This window comes from Gorilla gorilla, chromosome 13 (genome assembly GCF_029281585.2).
Source record: "Gorilla gorilla gorilla isolate KB3781 chromosome 13, NHGRI_mGorGor1-v2.1_pri, whole genome shotgun sequence".
Taxonomy (NCBI): Eukaryota; Metazoa; Chordata; class Mammalia; order Primates; family Hominidae; genus Gorilla; species Gorilla gorilla.
In genome coordinates, this window is record NC_073237.2 from 64,297,841 (window position 1) to 64,317,139 (window position 19,299).

Here is a 19,299-nt window from a genome sequence, read left to right on the forward strand (position 1 = left end):
TCACCCCTGGCTAATTTTTTTGTTGTTGTTGTAGAGACAGGGTCTCGCTATGTTGCCTAGGCTGGTCTTGAACTCCTGGGCTCAATGGATCCTCCTGCCTCGGCCTCCCAAAGTGCTGGGATTGCAGGTGTGAGCCGCTGTGCCCGGTATGGAGCATTGGACAACTCCATATAGTAGAGGAACTCATTAAGGGTTGGTGGAAGCTTCCCTTCCATGAGAAGGAGGGGGAAGCTTTGATTTTCAACAAAAGAGAGTGTCAGACCACCAGTGCCCCATCCCAGACCACCTGAATGGGAGTCTTCAGGGTGGGGCTGGATACTTACTCTGATGCACAACCACCCTTCCTTCACCTAGCACTGAGAAGATCCACTCTGAATACAGAGCTAACTGGGCTTAAACTGGGAACCTATTTCCTTGGATGAAATAAAGTCCCTTTCAAGGATACTCCCCATGTCCTGCCCCGCTTCCTAACCACTTCGTTTGGAGTTATTTCTGGTTCATTTCTTTCCTTAGAAGTTCTAGTCACTAAATCATAACTCGCAGACATTCCTTCTGGTCAGGTCCTGCATGCATGCTACGCCATTCCTTTTCCCCCGCAGAAGAGAAGGTGGGTAGTACTCCTTAAGACTCCACTGTGATATGGGAGCACATCCCCGTTAGGCCAGATCAGACTTCTGGTCCGAGAACATTCAGCTGAAGAGGAGTCGTCCTGAAAACAGCTAATTATCCATCAGAGAAATCATGTTCCAACTGATATGCTTGTTCTCAGCAAGCACAGTCCTCCACAGCAAGTCTGATAATTGGATAAACAAGACCTCAGAGGCTCTCGGGGGTTGAAGTGAGAGATGAAAACGTACTTTATGTGGCTCTCTTTACTGTAATCACCAGTTAAAGGGACGGCAGGGAGCTTAACAGCTCATTACAACCTCATTGCCTGTGATCTCCGCACATACCCCTCTGGCGGCCGCAGGATAGGATGCCCTTGAAGGCCTTGCTGGGCCTTGGCCTCAGCCCATGCTGTTTTCATTCTGCCCCCACCAGAAAGCAGCTGGTGTCTCTAGTACCAGCTGTTGGGTCACATGGAAAATAAGCCAGGAGTTGGTGCAAATGTGTTCCTAGGCAGACCACTAGCATTTTCTTAATCTGGACACAGAGCAAGGAATGCCAAGCTTGGATTTGGATAATCCTTTTCATCAGCTCAGTTTTTCCAGCTGTTCTGCCCTGCTTTCAGAATTGCTGTCCTTCTGCTTGTGATTTCTCAGAGTCTCCTGCCTGGCTCTGGTTCAGAGGACCCTGCTCTAGCTCCATGCCTCTAACCCACAGAGGCTGCACATGGCACTGCAGAGGCCCCAAGCCGCTGGTTTGGGAGCCCCTGGTCATTCCTGGGATGAGCACTTCTGGCTCTAGAAGTTGGTCTCTATCATTAGAGCAAGCATTTATTTTATGAATGCGCAACCCTCACGGACCCATGGCGATACTTCTGGGAGCACTACCCAGTTCTACCAGAACTCATCTACAGCTGTTCCTTAAAGAAACTTGAATAAGGTAGAGACACGGGGCAGCACACACACATTACCGCAATTACTTTTGCACCAACCTAATACACTAGAATGCAACTCGAATGGTGCCCCACACAGGACACCTGAAGGGGCAGGGCAAAGAAAAGAGGCAGTGAAGAGGTGGGAGGAAGGTGAGGCTGGGGACTGGAAGGCAATGCCAGCCTATCCCAAGCCAACTTTACCTGAGGCACTATGGCAGCTGCTCCTTTAAGAGAGGTAAAGATAACTGGAGTTCAACTGAAGTAATATTCAGCTGAAACCCTCATCAATACCAAAATCCTAAAATGTGTGACTTTGGTTACCACTGGCACTCAAGGCCGGAAAACATCTGCTATTAGAACCAGGTAATAGTTCCCTCCACCCAGGGGGGTTCTGCAGTTTATGTTAAGGGCACATTAATTTGAAATCCCAAACCTGGCCTTCTCAGTGTAAGCATTTATTATTTGGCCCGACAGAGGTATTATCTACAAGCTCCAGGTAGATCAACTTTTTATAAGTCAAGCCATATTTCAAATTCATGAGGTGAATCCTCTATAAACGAAGAAATATTCCTGAATTTATCTGCCCCACAAATCTTCATTTTCAGTTATTTGATTTCCTTAAGGGATACAGCTATGACCAGGATTACTGATTGGCATGGAAATAGCAACATCAACAGTGAAAGTTACCTGACAGACTCTTGAAATGAGAAGAAATCTGGATTTCTTCAATTAAGAAATAGGAACTGCTGTCCCTGCCAAGATAATACGTTTTTTTTGAGACAGAGTTTTTTTGCTCTGTTGCCCAGGCTGAAGTGCAATGGCAGGATCTCAGCTCACTGCAACCTCTGCCTCCTGGGTTCAAGCGATTCTCCTGCCTCAGCCTCCTGAGTAGCTGGGATTACAGGCACCCACCACCACGCCCAGTTACTTTTTGTATTTTTAGTAGAGACAAGGGGTCACCGTGTTGGCCAGGCTGGTCTCGAACTCTTGACCTCACTCAGGTGATTCACCTGCCTTGGCCTCCAAAAGTGCTAGGATTATAGGTGTGAGCCACCACACCCAGCCCAAAATGATAATACTCTTGGGAGTGATAAGACTAATCCATACCTGTTATCAATACCATAGCAAATGAGTTTAGAGATCGTTGCTTGAAAAGAGACTTTTATTTTGGGGGCCAGTATAGAAAAGCCACAAGGTCCAGGTTTTTTGAGATATGGGGAGATGGCAAGGAACAAAAAGAGAGGAAAATGGACAGAAATGAAAAGGTGAGCTCACCCAAGGCGAACTTAGTCAGCTTGCCAATTTTACCTGGGGTTCAGACCTCACTCAATTCTTTCCATTTCCATGTCGTGGATAGGGGGAGGTGCAGGAAAGGGGACACTCATCTGGGACGGGGTAACTGTCAAGCCCAATCTCATCAAAACCACTCTAAAGCACACAAGCACTGGAGAAGAAAACTAAAAATTTAGAACAAGAGATTTAGACAAGATGCTTCCTAAATTCTGTGAAATTTTCATGAAGGAAGATTCCGAACCAAGTTCATTATCTCTCTCTTTCCTTAGATAGACTATAAAATATGGTGGCCTGAGAGCCACAGAGAAGAACTGTGAGCCAAGAGAAGAGGCCACAACCAAACTGGAGAGAAATCTCTTCTGTCATTCCCCAAGACCTGGTTTCTAACAGGGTGGCCTTGGCATTTCTAACGGGGTGTCCTTGGCACTTCTACAGTGCCCAGTACAGCTCAAGAAGATTAACTCTGTATTTGTGGGTCTGTTTCTCATGATGACAAGTTGGGTCCATTGTAATCTGTCCAGACTTGTCCTCCTTTGCCCTCCTACATTTCTGGATCGTTCAGTGCACTAATGCACTCTAAGTCCCACTGTGATGTAATTAAGGGATAATGTTTGCAGGAAGGAGTAGAGAACATTGTAAATGCCACCTGTGGGTGATTAAATGCTGAGGGGAAGTTGAATAACTACAGAATTCATTGGATGCAAGTCTCTTCCAATGCCACAAGCATTTTTTCCCCGATTATAGGATAAAGTTTCTAAAAAGATACAAAGCATCCATAAGCAAACATTTTCATGCCTTCATCTTCCTCTAAGGAATAGAGAATCGAAACTACTGCATCCTGAGAATGCTTATCTCCTCTAGGAGGGAGACGTGGGGACTAAGTTTAGATGTGAGGAATGAGGATTGAAAATGAAGAGCTGCTCCAGGAAGGATTAAATGGGGAAATAAGTGTATACCTCCTGAATACCGCAAAGAAGAACTCTCCATTCCTAACTGTGTGAATAGCTGTTTGTATTTCTCAGTATAATTTTATTTTCTAAATTATTTTTTTTTTTAGAGATAGGGTCTCACTCTGTTGCTTGATTTGGAGAGCAGTGGCACAAGGCTAACCTCGAATTTCTGGGCTCAAGAATCCTCTGCCTCAGCCTTCTGGTTAGCTAGAACTACAGGGACGCACAATACCACACCTGGGCAATTTTTAAAATGTTTTGTAGAGATGGGGTCTCACTATGTTGCCCGGGCTGATCTTAAACTCCTAGACTCAAGCAGTCCTTCAGCCTCCCAAAGCAGCGGGGTTACAGTGTGAGCCACTGTGTCTGGCCACCTCGCTGTAATTTTTGACCTCAAGGAACCATTCACTTATCCTTTCTGGGTCTTAATTTTGTGCATCTGGAAATGTGGGGGTGGGAATGCTTGGATCAGGTGAGCTCTGAAGTTCTTTGCATTTTAGTCCCACATACGTCATACTGGGAAGTATGGGTGAGGAACTGGAAAATGGGAATTCTCTCACACTGCTGTTAGGATTGCAAATGTAAAATTTTAGAAAACTAAGACTGAAATGTGTATTACTTGTGATCTGGTAATTTCACTTTTAGATATATTTCTTAAAGAAACTTTCACAAATGTGTACAGAGGGGCAAAGACAAAAAATCTTACTCCATAGTGTTTGTAAGAGCTGAAAACTTGAAAAAGACTTAAATGCATATCAACAAGGAAATGAATAAAATATGGCCTCTTCACAAAGGAATACTAAACAGCAGTTAAAAGGAATAACAGGATGGGCATGGTGGCTCACACCTGTAATCCCAGCACTTTGGGAAGCCGAGGCAGGTGGATCACGAGGTCAGGAGTTCAAGACCAGCCTGGCCAAGATGGTGAAACCCTGTCTCTACCAAAAATACAAAAATCAACTGGGTGTGGTGGCAGGCACCTGTAGTCCCAGCTACTCGGGCAGCTGAGTCAGGAGAATCGTTTGAACCTGGGAGGCGGAGGTTGCAGTGAACCGAGATCGTGTCACTGCACTCCAGCCTGGGTGACAGAGCGAGACTCCATCTCAAAAAAAAAAAAAAACGGCTGGGCGCGGTGGCTCATGCCTGTAATCCCAGCACTTTGGGAGGCCGAGGCGGGCGGATCACGAGGTCAGGAGATCGAGACCATCCTGGCTAACATGGTGAAACCCCGTCTCTACTAAAAATACAAAAAAATTAGCCGGGCGTGGTGGCGGGCGCCTGTAGTCCCAGCTACTCGGGAGGCTGAGGCAGGAGAATGGCGTGAACCCGGGAGGCGGAGCTTGCAGTGAGCAGAGATCGCGCCACTGCACTCCAGGCTGGGTGACAGAGCGAGACTCCGTCTCAAAAAAAAAAAAAAACAAAAAAAAACAAAAACAAAAACAAAAACCCCACAAACCTTTATATGAATCAATATTGATATTTCCAAAAATGCAAGCCATTAAAAAGTTCCCATTGGTAAAACTTGTGGAAATCTGGGTAAGTAGAAAGAAAAATGACTCACGACTCCATAGTAATACTCAAACGAAAAAAAAAAAAAAGAAAAAAGAAAAACAAATCAATCTTTTGAGTGACAAAAACAAAGTGTAATATAACACCTAGAGCAGCAATCCTCAGCCTTTTTGGCACCAGGGACTGGTTTCATGGAAGACAATTTTTCCATGGACTGGGGTGGCAGCGGGGGGCAGGGGATGGTTTTGGGATGACTCAAGCACATTCCATTTATCGTGCACTTTATTTCTATTATTATTACATTGCAATATATAATGAAATAATTATATAACTCACAATAATATAGAATCAGTAGGAGCCCTGAGCTTGTTTTCCTGCAATTAGAGGGTCCCATCTGAAAGTGATGGCAGACAGCGACAGAATATCAGGCATTAGATTCTCATAAGAAGCGTACAACCTAGATGCCTCATATATGCAGTTCACAATAGGATTCATGCTCCCATGAGAATCTAATGTCACTGCTGATCTGACAGGAGGAGGAGCTCAGGTGGTAATGCAAACAATGGGGAGTGGCTGTAAATGAAGCTTCACTCACCCGCTGCTCACCTCCTGCCGTGCAGCCTGGTTCTTAACAGGCCAAGGACCGGTAATGGTCTATGGTCTGGGGGTTGGGGACCCCTGACCTAGAGTGTGAAGTCATTTGCGTAAATTTTAAATGAATATGAAGATAATGCCATTGAGTGTTCACAGATGTGTGTGTAAGTGTGTGTAAAAGGAGAAAAAATAGGACATACATAATTTCATGATGATAAAAGTCTAGGAGGTGAGGTAAAAGTCTGTGACTGGAGACTGGGGATAAAAGAAGACTTCAACTGAATCAGTACCACTGTATTTCTTTTATATAAAAACACAGAAAACAACAATGTCATTTCTGGATGGCGGGGAAGAGATGATTTTTATAGACGGCATCCTTTTCTGCATTAAAGGAAATAGTCTCAAAATAAAGAAGTGCATGAGCATTAATGCCTTTGGCAGATGTGTGTTGACAAGCACTCCTTCCAGACCCCATGGAATAGGTCAGGTGCCACCATAAGCGATTCAGAAACCAAGGCAGCCCAACCTGTTAGGCCTTTAGTGTCTAGCTCCATACTCTCCAATACAGTAGACACATACGGTTACTTGACTTTAAATTAAAATTAATTAAAATTAATTTTTCAATTCCTCCATTGCACTGGCCACATTTCAAATGCTGAACAGCTACATGTGATTAGTAGCTATTGTACTGGTGGCACACATATAGAACTTTCTGTTATTGCTGTAAATTCTATTGGAATGTGTGCTATTATTATGTTATTGCTGTAAATTCTATTGGAAAGAGCTAATCTTTAGCTGAAAACCTGTCCTTTTGACAGCTAGCACATTTTGGTCACATTGCTCTTTTTCTAATATGTCCTTCTGCACAGAGGAGAACAAAGGTAATGGCTAGCAGATTTTTTTTTTAATCTCTGGAAAACATGTCCACTATAATCCTAAACTACAATTACATCTGAAGTAACCCTTTCTTGTTAAAGAGAATTAGGTAAACTATGTTTAGAAAGAGATTTGGCAATCACCTACGGTTACATAAATATCACATTTCATTTCCCTGAAACTTAGGAAGTGGGAAGACAGGTTGAAGGATGAGAAAACGTTATTCAAATAAAACTCAGAATGTGAGCTCAATGGGTTTTCCAAGAACCTGCTTTTCTTTTTTTCTTTTTTTTCTTTTTCTTTGAGACACAGTCTGGTTCTGTCTCCCAGGCTGGAGTGCAGTGGTGCAATCTTGGCTCACTGCAACCTCTGCCTCCTGGGTTCAAGCAATTCTCCTGCCTCAGCCTGCCAAGTTGCTGGGATTACAGGCATGCACCACCATGCCCAGCTAAATTTTGTATATGTTGTAGAGACAGGGTTTTGCCATGTTGCCCAGGCTGGTCTCAAACTCCTGAGCTCAAGCAATCCTCCTGCCTCGGCCTCCCAAAGTTCTGGGATTATGGTGTGAGCCACCACGCCCAGCCGGAGCCTGTGTTTCTTACCTGTACACAGTGTGAGGGACATATACTTCTCGTGTTGGAAATTCCAAAATCTCTTTGTGCGGGCGTGTCCGGTTTTCAGGAAAGGGTTTCACGGGCAGCATTTCAGGAGTCAGACAGCAATTGATGATCTCTGGAGCTGTAGAAATCTCCAGTCTGAGCAAGCCTAAAGAGAGAAAATAGGAATGTTCTAGTAAAGAAACTGTCATGTTATGAGGGAATTAAGAAAGATTGTTGCACTGTGTTTCTTTCATAAAAATAAGAACAAACTATAGTACTATAAAAAAGTTTTGGAGCTAATTTCCTACAGCTTGAGAAAAGTGTGTCATGATAACTTTTGAAATTTAGCCTCTATAAAATAAAATATAAAGCAAGAAATTGTAAAATGAGAAGGAATGGATTAGAGGATTTTTAAAGTTCTTTCCTGAATTACCACAGTATAATTTTATATTGTCAAGTAACTTCCCTGTATTGCTAGCAGTAAAAATTGGGAGTTTTAAAACTGGCTTCCAGCTGGATGTGGTGGCTCACGCCTGTAATCTCAGCACTCTGGGAGGCCGAGGCAGGTGGATCACAAGGTCAAGAGATCGAGACCATCCTGGCCAACATGGTGAAACCCTGTCTCTACTAAAAATACAAAAAATAAGCTGGGCGTGGTGGCAGGCACCTGTAGTCCCAGCTACTCGGGAGGCTGAGGCAGGAGAATCACTTGAACCTGGAAGGCAGAGGTTGCAGTGAGCTGAGATTGTGCCACTGCACTCCAGCCTGGTGACAGAGCAAGACTCCATCTCAAAAAAACAAAAATAAACACAAACTGGCTTCCCTGGACCTGAGGATGCTACAGAAGTACCTCCAGGGCTGCCGAGTGAGGATAAGGAAGATGCCTTTGCCTTCTACCAAAGCATCTCACATTTACTTTTTTAATACTAAGTATAATATTTTATTTGATTAAAGGGGCTCCTCTGTTTAAACAGTTATCTCATTATCTGAGAAACCAGATCTAAAGCACAAGGTTTGTTTACTAAATCAATCCTTTAAGAAAATTAAAAAAAACATTAATAGGTTTGCCAAAAACGTAGAACAATTCAGATTCTTAACCCCTAACACAAAATCTCACATTTCACTTGGCAAACATGATTTTATAAATTCTGGCATTAGACAAAGAATGTGTCTAATGATAAGCAGTTTTGGCACAGCTAAAGAGGATAAAGATAAGTCATTCACACCTGGAATTGACTTGACTCGTCTCTGTAAGGATGATGATCTTTTGTAGTCAGCTAAAAACTTGAATAAGTCTTCATCACTAAGGCGATCTCCTTCCTGCCAAGAGAAAAGTCAGAGTTAATGTAGATGCACCTTTGACTCTTGGGTTGGGGACAAACGATTTCTGGGAAGATTTTTACCTTTAAGTTTTATTCTCACAAGTCTTTCATAGAAATTAGGATTATAGGCAGCTCTGAAATCACTGAGCTCCACTTCTTGTTAAGTCCTTCTCAATCACTGTGACTCACTGTGCCTCGGCCTCTTATCAGTCCTTCTGGGGATGGGGCATCTGCTGCATTCTAAGGAAGCCTGTCTGACCATTAGAAAACCAGGCCAAAAGCTTCCCCCCTATAACTCTCACCCTCTGATGCCAGTATTACCCCCCTGGAACAATACAGAATAAGTTTACTTTCTTCTTCAAATGTTCGAAGGTGGAGAAAGCATCTTTCCGTCTCATTTTCTTCACATTTGTCTCGAACAAGGTTAAGTATAAATGCTGTCCACCCCCACATATGCCCAAGATGGATCAGGAGCACACATGCGTGATCTCCAATCCTTACAACAACCCAGTAAGGTAAGTGGGTAGATATGTCTTATTCCCAATGAGACCATCCAGACTTAGTTAAGTACCTTGTCCTCCAACGTCATAAGATTGAAAAGGGTACGTGTATGCTGAATAGAAACCTTTTCAGATCCTTACTATTTCTATTATGTGGCACGGTGCACAGGCCCCCTCAGCATCTCTTTTGCATTTCAGTTTGTTAATGTAACCCCTTTAAATGCTCCACGAAGACTGCGTAGCTATGGAAAACTTTCCAAAACAGAGTCAGACCAAGCGAGTTTATTTTAAGTGTGGCAAAATATAACTAACATAAAATTACCATATTACCTCTTTTTCTTTTTTTTTTTCTTTTCTGAGATGGAGCCTCACTCTGTCACCCAGGCTGGAGTGCAGTGGTGCAATCTGGCCTCACTGCAACCTCCACCTCCCAGGTTCAAACAATTCTCCAGCCTCAGCCTCCCAAGTAGCTGGGATTACAGGTGTGCACCACCACACCTGGCTAACTTTTGTATTTTTAGTAGAGACGGGGTTTCACCATGTTGGCCAGGCTGGTCTTGAACTCCTGACCTCACGTAATCCACCTGCCTCAGCCTCCCAGTGCTGGGATTACAGGCATGAGCCACTGCGCCTGGCCCATCTTACCTGTTTCTAAGTGCACAATTCAGTAGTGTTAAGCACATTCTCTTTGTTGTGCAACCAACCTCCAGAATGCTTTTGTCTTGCAAAAAAAATCGAAACTCTGTACCCTTTAACCAGTGACTCCCCATCCCCTCTATCCCTAGACCCTGGCAACCATCATTCTACTTTCTGTCTCTATACCTTTGACAAGTCTAGGAAGATTTTATTTTCGTAAACAGTCTTGATGTTTACTGAGCTAACAAAGAGTACCATCTGGAATGGTCACCCTCTCTGAGCAAGCAGGGAGCCCTGGAAACTTGCACATCAAGCAGTAGTGAAAGTGGAAACTTGCACATGAATAGCCAGGCCAAGAAACCCTGAGATCCACCGGGAAGGAGATGTCCCAGCCAGACTGTCGTCATAGCTTAATGAATGGATTGGCCAAGATAGTTCAAATAGGATAGTTTGTATCACAAGGAACGAAACCTAACCCTTCTCTCAGTTAAAATAGCTAACATTCATTGAGCACTTACTGTATTCCAGGCACTCTAAGAAGAGCTTGACAGGTCTCATGTCACCTGACCTTCCTGCTAGCCACATGAAGTTAAGTACTATTGTTCCCGTTTTCTGGCTAATGAAATTGAGGCTTTGTGAATGCTGTGGTTTGAATGTCCCCTTCAAAACTCATGGTGAAGCTTGGTCCCCATGGTGGCAGTGTTGGGAAGTGGAGCCTTTAAGACGTGATTGAATCATGAGGACTCTGCCCTCATGACTGCATTAATCCATTCACAGATTAATGGATTAATCTGCATCATGGGAGGGGAACTGGTGGCTTTATAAGAAGAGGAAGAGAGACCTGAGCTAGCATGCTCAGCTGCTCACCGTGCTCCACCTCAGGACTCTACAGAGAGGCCCCGCCAGCAAGAAAGCCCTCACCAAGGGTAGGCCCTCAACTTTGGATTTTTCAGCCTTCAAAACTGAAAGAAACAAATCCCTTTTCTTTTTAAATTATCCAGTTTCAGATACTCTATTATAAGCAGCAGAAAATGAACTAAGACAGTGAGCTTAACTAATTTGCTCTCTTAATCACTACATATCCTCCTCCTGTGGGTTCCAGCGCCCATGCCAGTATGGGGAAAAATCCAGACACACTGTAATGTGAAGAGATACCTGCTTGAAAAAGCTGCTAACGCTCAGAGTGGAGGTTTTGAAGTTGGATCCAACCCCATTTTCCTCCAAGGAGAGGGCTCTTTCAGAAAGCCTTCTAGATTGGGCCAATGTCCTCCGTTCACCCACTGAGCTTCTCCCTTTAAGAAAAACAATCGTCACTCCAAAGTATGCCTTTCTGTTCAAACACACAGCAGTTATTAACTTCACAATATGTATGTTTAAAGTCACTGATCAGGAACACTGAATATGGCCATCCTTGTTTTGAATGAAAATGTCCTTCCATTGGCCCCTACCTTTCTTAGTCCTCCTGTTGGTGTCCTTAATCCTCCTCCGACCAGAGGAGAGAGGCCAGGAGCAGCCATGGGCCCCTCCCACATGGAAATTAGGGTAGACCAAATGCCACCCGGCAAGAGTCCAGAGCTATAGCCAGAACAGGGTCTCCTGATAAGCTTTATTTAGTCAGCACAGTGTTTGCTTTTCTTTTATTTCTATATTTGCATTCCACTGGGAGAGGCATGTACTCAAATGCCCCTGAAGGCATTTGGGATTGTGACCCAAACATGCTGGGGTCAGCCTGTGTACACTCTGAATCCCAGCATTCCTCTGCTCTCATTATGTGGACCAGGCAGCAAGACTGAGTTTCTGCCTTGGGTGATCTGCCCAATGGGAATTAGAACCCCAAATCACACTCAGACTTGGGCTGGGACCCTGATAGTTTGCCCAGTTGTTTCTTATCCCCTTTTGGGATTTGGGTGGAGATCTTGTTGCTTTTATATTGCAAAACCTCATGGGTTCTCTTGTAAATAATCAAATTGCTTAGAACTAGAACAGTTCCAACCTGTCTTTGAGTATCTTCTTATCCTTAATTCTTACCATGATGTTGAATTAGAATTTCTTGCTACCTCTACCCACCTAAACTTGCCATTCTGCCTCAGTATAATACACGACATCTTTGCATCTTCTGGTTGCTCCTTAAGAATCAGTCTCTGTTGTCAGGTTATCCTTGACCTAGAGATGACTGAGGCCTCAGCATGCCCTATCCTGAATTACCCAGCTTGTGTGCCCTCTAAGCTCTATACATAACTCTTATCAATAAGTTACTTGGGTCTACATAGACGGCATTAAAGAAAGCTGTGGCAGGAAGATCAGGATGTGGTAAAGTGAGGTTTGTTATTGACGAACCAGAAATAACCCAGGAGTTCTGACTGGTGATTATGTACCAGTAACTCCAAAATAGCAGCAGCAATCACAAAATGCCCTTTCCTCCACTTCCCTGCTCAAGGGAGTATTTCAGAAGTGGCTTAAGCCTTAGCTTAAGGAATGCATGAAAAAATGTGAACATGGACTTATATATTTGGTGGATACAAAAGCATTTAGGGAAAGAGAAACCCCACCACAGGTGATATGGGCGGGTCTACTTGAAAATTTGCAACCCTTTTGAAAATTTCTACACCAAGCAATGTAGGAATGAATGATTCAGATCAAGGGTGAGATGATGAAAAAGAAATATGCTAAATAAACTAAAACAGTAAATATTCTTTGGATGCCCGTTTTTTCATTACACTTGGCAAAGTAAACTTTAATGAACTGGAAATTTTGCTGGGAAACTTGAGTTTTTCTCTTTTTTCTTTTTTTTTTTGAGACAGAGTCATGCTCTGTTGCCCAGGCTGGAGTGCAGAGGCCTGATCTCGGCTCACTGTAACCTCGCCTCCCTGGTTCAAGCGATTCTCCTGCCTCTGCCTCCCGAGTAGCTGGGATTACAGATGTGTACCACCACACCCAGCAAATTTTTTGTATTTTTAGTAGAGACAGGGTTTTACCGTGTTGGCCAGGCTGGTCTCGAACTCCTGGCTTCAAGTGATCCGCCTACCTCGGCCTCCCAAAGTGGTGGGATTACAAGTGTGAGCCACCACGCCCTGTTGAGTTTTGCTTTTTGAAGCCTTTGTAACAGAGGCTTTTTTTTTTAGGCTTAGGAGTCGACCATGGTGTCTCTGCTTAACACACTATAGATGGTTACTACATCTTCTTGTTAAAGTTTTACTTTTGAGAGGGGGTGGCTAGCAAAAATCAGCTTTTTAAAGTGTCAAACCATCTAGAAAATCTTACTATAAGAGTATACTTAATCTTCACCAATGTTCATGATAATTTCTTTTGGAGATCACTGTCCAAATATATGTAAGCCAGTCATAATAGTGTTTCATTCTATTTATCTCCTTCTTCCTCCCCACTTCCCACACCTCACTGTGCCCCCAGTCCCCACTAGTAAGCTGTGGACCTGGGCAGCGCACACTGGGGAGCCCTCCCTTTCCCACTGCAGGTGAAAATCTTACCAACCACAGAGTCCACATCAGTTACCTCCCTCTCAAGGGTGGAGACATTGAAGAAGCTTGATAAGCTTATGGGTGCCCAGGCAAAGGGCATCCGGTATTTCCCCAAACGCTGGCAGAAGGATTCAGCTTGGAGTTTTAGTTTTTCAATCTTTTCTTTACTCTGGAGGAAAATGGAAAGAAACAAGCTGAAACAAGCATCAGCACCAAGTCAACTGCCTCTGACCTGAATATGACAGCCATCTCCAAAATCCAAACCCTACTGATTAAAAAGAGTAAAAACGTATCTTCCCACTAAAAAATAAAAACAGTGAATAGGCAGAAACATGATGCACTTGGGCCAGAAGTCTAGCTGATAAGGAAATAAAGATTAAAAAATGAGGAGTTTACAGAAAGGCTACATTTAATTAGTAAAATACATTTTTAGCTAACAAAAACAAAAAGGGACTCATTACACCAGATTATCAATTCTTTTGGTGGCTAGCTATGTGACTTGGATTTGCACAAAAGAATCTTGAAATCAAATTTAGTATATCATCTACCAAGCTCCCAAGTGAACCTGTTTCTCCAAAAGTTGCCTTGGAAAACTCCAAAAAATTCTAAAAAGTTTCCTAACAACTCCTTAGGAAGTTTACAATACTTCCAAGGTGTTCTTTCTGAGTTCAGAATAAAAGACAGATTTAAAAAAAAATGCCTTGAGTTCAATAAATCTTACTTGACATTTATGAGTCTGTAGAGTACAATACTAATAAGGTAAGTCTTATTCCAGAAAGGCTATTTTTTTTTTTTTTGAGACGGACTCTCACTCCGTCGCCCAGGCTGGAGTGCAGTGGCACGATCTCGGCTCACTGCAACCTCCACCTCCCAGGTTCAAGCTATTCTCCTGCCTCAGCCTCCTGAGAAGCTGGGAATACAGGCACGTGCCACCATGCCCGGCTAATTTTTTGTATTTTTAGTAGAGACAGGGTTTCACCGTGTTAGCCAGGATGGTCTCAATCTTCTGACCTCGTGATCTGCCCGCCTTGGCCTCCCAAAGTGCTGGGATTACAGGTGTGAGCCACCACGCCCGGCCAAGGCCATGTTTTAAAAATCACACTGGGAATCTTTGCAAATTGCTGTTGAGAAAAGATATCCTTTTCATAGGCTCAACACCTATGCTGTGCTAATGAATATATAATGCATGGTAGTGGCAGCCAATTCCCAGTTATTTGCATACCTGAAAGGGCAGTGGCCCATGCTGTTGAGGAAGGCCAGGAGAGCTCTGGCACTGTTTAGTTTTGGGGTCTCCACGGACCTCCCAACCAGCTGAGTCAGAGCCTCAGAATGAAGACAACAGGGGGTGGCCTTGCCCCAATCAAGTTATGCAGAGAGACCTTGCTGTATGTCAACATTAGAAAATTCAAGGATTTATTTCTCTAAAAAATCATCATCAGGCTGGGCATGGTGACTCATGCCTGTAATCCCAACACTTTGGGAGGCTGAGGCAGGAGAATCACTTGAGGCCAGAAGTATGAGACCAGCCTGGGCAACACAGTGAGACCCCATCTCTAAAAAAAATAAAAAACTAGCCAAGCATGGTGGCATGTGCCTGTAGTACCAGCTGCTCAAGAGGCTGAAGGGGAGGATCATTCGAGCTCAGGAGTTCAAGGTTGTAGGGAGCCGTGATTGCACTCCAGCACTCCAGCCTGGGAGATAAAGTAACACACTGCCTCAAAAAAAAAAAAAAAAAAAAAAAAAAAAAAAAAAAAAAAAAGTCATCATCAGTGACCAGTTTTCTTTTCCTCTTTTATTTAATTAAAATGTAGTAGTGTCTTATATAGGGACACATTAGGGACTAAAGCCCATTAACTATTTGTGTAACACTTCTGAAAATACCTGCTTCTTCTAAGATGTCTCCATTTAACAATACTCAAATTACCATACCTTTCCACCATCACTTTCTTTGATAACCGTGTAGGGCTCTGCACAGTCTCCAATCTCTCCCTGCTGCAGGACTTTTTCAATCTACCAATAAAAAGAATATTAAAATAAGGCACATAAATTACATCCATAAAAAGGAATCTATGCAACCATCAAAATTACATTTTATGACAATATTTGATGACATAGGAAGCTATCTGTGATACATATTTTTTATTAAAAAGTTTATATAAAGAATAGCATACAATTTTATTTAACAAATCATAAAGGCATATTAAAAGGGTGACAGTAGATACTCAGCAAATGCAGCAAGTGTTAATAGTAGTTATCTTTGTATGGTGGGATTATGTGTGATTTTTATTTTCTTCCCATTGCTTATGTGTATTTTCTATTTTAAACAATAAACATGTATTATGTATATAATAAAAACGGCAATAAAAGTTATTTTATAAAACAAAACCCAGGAGACATATGTAGGAAGTGGAAAACTCATTTTCTTTATTATTGCTTACAATGTAAAAAAGAGATATGGTCTCTGTGAAAGTTGGGTTAGGGACTAAAACCTTCCACAAAATGAATGACTGAACCGAATAAATTATCTGTAATTGTCTCCCTTGTAATTCCTATTAGGGCTAATTCTCTGGATTTAACAGACTTGGAAAGAAACTCAAAAGCATTGGGATGTGCAGCTTCTTGCTTTGCTAACTGGCTGTTGATAGGAATGAATGCTGGTAATAAGAATGAATGAAGTGTCTTCTGTCTTGCTTCAGGTAAAGTGACTGGCTGGCCAGTTGTCATAAATTTGGGCACCATATTTAAAAGAAAGACAAGGAGAAATTTGAAATTTCCTAACTCTCCGCTCAAAAAAAATTTAACTTAGATGTTGAAGAGTAAAACCAGTGGATTTAGTCCCATCAGTTGAGATGATCCTTGAAGAAAGAATTTGGGTCAACATAGTCCAAAAGGGACACATACTTAACAGGTGCTGTGAGTTAGGCACAAAGTATTTAACAATACCCATGATAAAGGGGCATTTATGGGGTTTCAAAGGAAGCAGCATGAGGCTACTCAATGAATATCTGCTTCAGGGAGGACTCCAAGCAGGAAGTCTCTCTTCTCATCAAAGAAGTTCAAAACCCCCTCCCATTGCCACAGCATGAAGAGAAGGCGAATCCCACTGAGAGATGCACCACACTGAAAACATAGGCACATAACACTTGAGCTAGAAACTGACCAGTATTCCTGCTAATCAGCAATCATTTATTTATTGTTGAGTACCTTCTATATGGTAGCAGCTGGGAGATAAGGTAGCAATAAACACTGCCCCTATTCTCCTGAAGCTCATAGTCAGGAGCTTGTAGAACAAATTGGAAGGAAGCTAATTTTTCCATGAAGTGAATGGATTAAAAATGTGGTCTTTAGAATAAATTCTGAACAGAGATGAAGAACTTCTTAATTAGGACCCTGAAGCAAGGAAGGGGAATGCCACGGCTTCATGCACTAGTAGTGTGTATCATGGAACATACAGGAAGCAGGAGAAGTCAGATTTGACCAGACCAGCAGATACTATGCCCTGGCTGCAGTGGGCAAGGAGACCTCCAGGTACTTCATAAAAAGGAGCTGCAGGCCGACATGAGAACCTATTGTTTGGTCCTTCATGATTTATGCAAAAGTGTGTAATGAAATGCATGACTCCTCATAACCACGGAAAGTAGGGCAAATAAGCCTATCAGATTAACCTAAAACTTTTCTTAAGGGAAGAGACTACTTTCTGCTCTATTCAGAAGGGGTAGGATTAACACTTGGCATACCTATTTTTTTTTCATATTTAATAGCCATTTATTGTTTACCTAATTATGGTATATCAGGAACAGGGTAGGTGTTTTTACATACATTATTTCAATTTTCTTCAAAACCACTCAGGCACAGGGATCATTGTCCAATTAGACTGAGAGACTAACTTGCTACAATACACAGCAGATGTAGCAAAATAGGAATTTGAACCCATTTCTTTGAATGCCAAGTTGTTTTTTAACTGGATTGTAAACTCTTTAAGATGGGAAATTTAACATCTGCAAGACTTCTAAAGTGCTAGGCTCTCTGCTTTGTGTTTTCTCAAACTCTGTGGCTCTCACATAAGGATGGGCACATTGCAACTTATTAAATATTTAAATTGGGCATGGCATACCTATTTTTAAACAATTTTTGAAAAGTTTCCAATTCACTCCCATTTTCACTCTTCTTTCCTTGATTGTAAAACAAATTCTTTTTAAAAAAAATTTCACAAAATCTTGAATTAAACCTTTAAGCGGAAATAATCCCTTAAAGCCGTATTATATGCAACACCTCAACTAGATGACGCTACCTAAAATACATTAAAGACCCTGATGTTCGGCCTGGGAATATAAACAAAAAAGAAAGAAGCCCCTCTTACCAAATAATGTCTGCCTGGATTTGCTAAATAGTTTAACACCATTTACTATATATTTAAAGGGAAAGAAGCAACAATGATGGCATTACGATAAAGAAAAGCAAACAGAAAGCCAACCAGGGGCTGTCTTGCTGAGTAGATTTCAATTTCTTAAATCTATCCAAACACTTTAGTATGTTTGTTATGCCAAATGAACACATTTATACATTTGAAAATTTTGGAACATATTTAGTAAGTGATAGGAACCAATGGGTAACCACTGTTACTTGGCAGAATATGACGGATTAATCAAGAGAAAGTCATCCACTGGGAAGTAGAGTTTGAGATAAAATTTGGCTCTATAGAACTAGTGTTGGCTTCTTCAGTTTCCTAGGCTGACAGAGAATTGTGAACTTACCTACAGGGCTACCATAGTGGGCTTTAATTTTCCTGTATGTCTAAGTAATATTGCAATGAAAAGGAGACACATTAAAGTTTCACAACAACAGAAGTGTCTTTTCAGCAATATAATTTTAACTATACTTTCTATAAGCTTAAATAAGTTCCCCTCAAGCTACAGTAACCTCTCATAAGCTTTGTTATATGGTGTTAAAGAAGCTAGAGTGAAAAGACATTTGCCATCTGTTAAGTGACCTCAAAGCTACCTGAATTATTTGCAATCCATGAGATCATGGGGCGATCACTGAGACTACAGACATAAAACACTTTACTAACTAGATAATGTTCCAAACCTAAGAGGCTGGGGGCACATGAAATCAGACACCTGAATTTGTTGTTTTGTTTTTACAATGATTTTATGGCCGGGCACAGTGGCTCACGCCTGTAATCCCAACACTTCGGGAACCAAATACGGGTGAATTACCTGAGATCAGGAGTTTGAGATCAGCCTGGCCAACATGGTGAAACCCTGTCCCTACTAAAAATACAAAAATTAGCCTGGTTTGGGGTGGTGGGCTCCTATAATCCCAGCTACTCGGGAGGCTGAGGCAGGAGAATCGTTTGAACCCGGGAGGTGGAGGTTGCAGTGAGCCGACATGGTGACACTGCACTCCAGCCTGGGTGACAAGAGCGAAACTCCGCTCCAAAAAGAATCAATAAGACCAATTATCTAGCCTAAGGTAGGTAAAATACCTGATGTTTGTTAATTTCTAACCAGTCATTTTGGTGTACAGAGAAAGGATCTGGTTTTCTTACAACAGCAAAGAGTATAGCCTAGAATGAAAGGCTCTTCTACTTATAATTGCCCCATAGATTTCAACTTTCATTAGAGACAGTCTGTGACATGGTAAGAATTAAAAAAAAAAAAGGAGGATGCAACTTGAAAACCACAGCCCACGCTTCAGATTGTAAAAGGCTGGACTTGGGAACACGTAACTATGCATCTCTAGAGCAACATGAACATCGTTAGGAAACTCTAGCCCAGAGATTTTGTTCCTTTCTCCACAGCAGCTTCTTTGCACCAGGTCACTGAAGGAACTCTCCTTAATTAGGAGAAGGGTGCCCAAGATGTGCCAAGCTTTATTCTGTAGTCATGACTATCCACTGAGGTCAGTGTGATTATCTCCACTTCACAGATGAGGAAACTCAGTCTCAGAAAGACCAGGAAACTGCCAATGCCATTTAATTACTAGGTTGTAAAAAGCCAGG

General features: G+C 42.3%; 1 protein-coding gene across 3 annotated transcripts in view; it reads right to left on the minus strand.

Annotated features, from left to right (window-relative positions):
• The window catches only part of DOCK8 (dedicator of cytokinesis 8), a 249,124-nt gene that overhangs the window by 116,950 nt on the left and 112,875 nt on the right, over positions 1-19,299 (minus strand). For all 3 annotated transcript variants that reach the window (XM_055350708.2, XM_019033579.4, XM_019033581.4), the window contains exons 10-14: positions 15,225-15,305; positions 13,305-13,464; positions 10,975-11,111; positions 8,588-8,681; positions 7,365-7,527 (exon numbers count right to left, since the gene is read on the minus strand). In XM_055350708.2, coding sequence (XP_055206683.2) covers positions 7,365-7,527; positions 8,588-8,681; positions 10,975-11,111; positions 13,305-13,464; positions 15,225-15,305 — 635 coding nt within the window. The remainder of the gene's footprint in view (positions 1-7,364; positions 7,528-8,587; positions 8,682-10,974; positions 11,112-13,304; positions 13,465-15,224; positions 15,306-19,299) is intronic.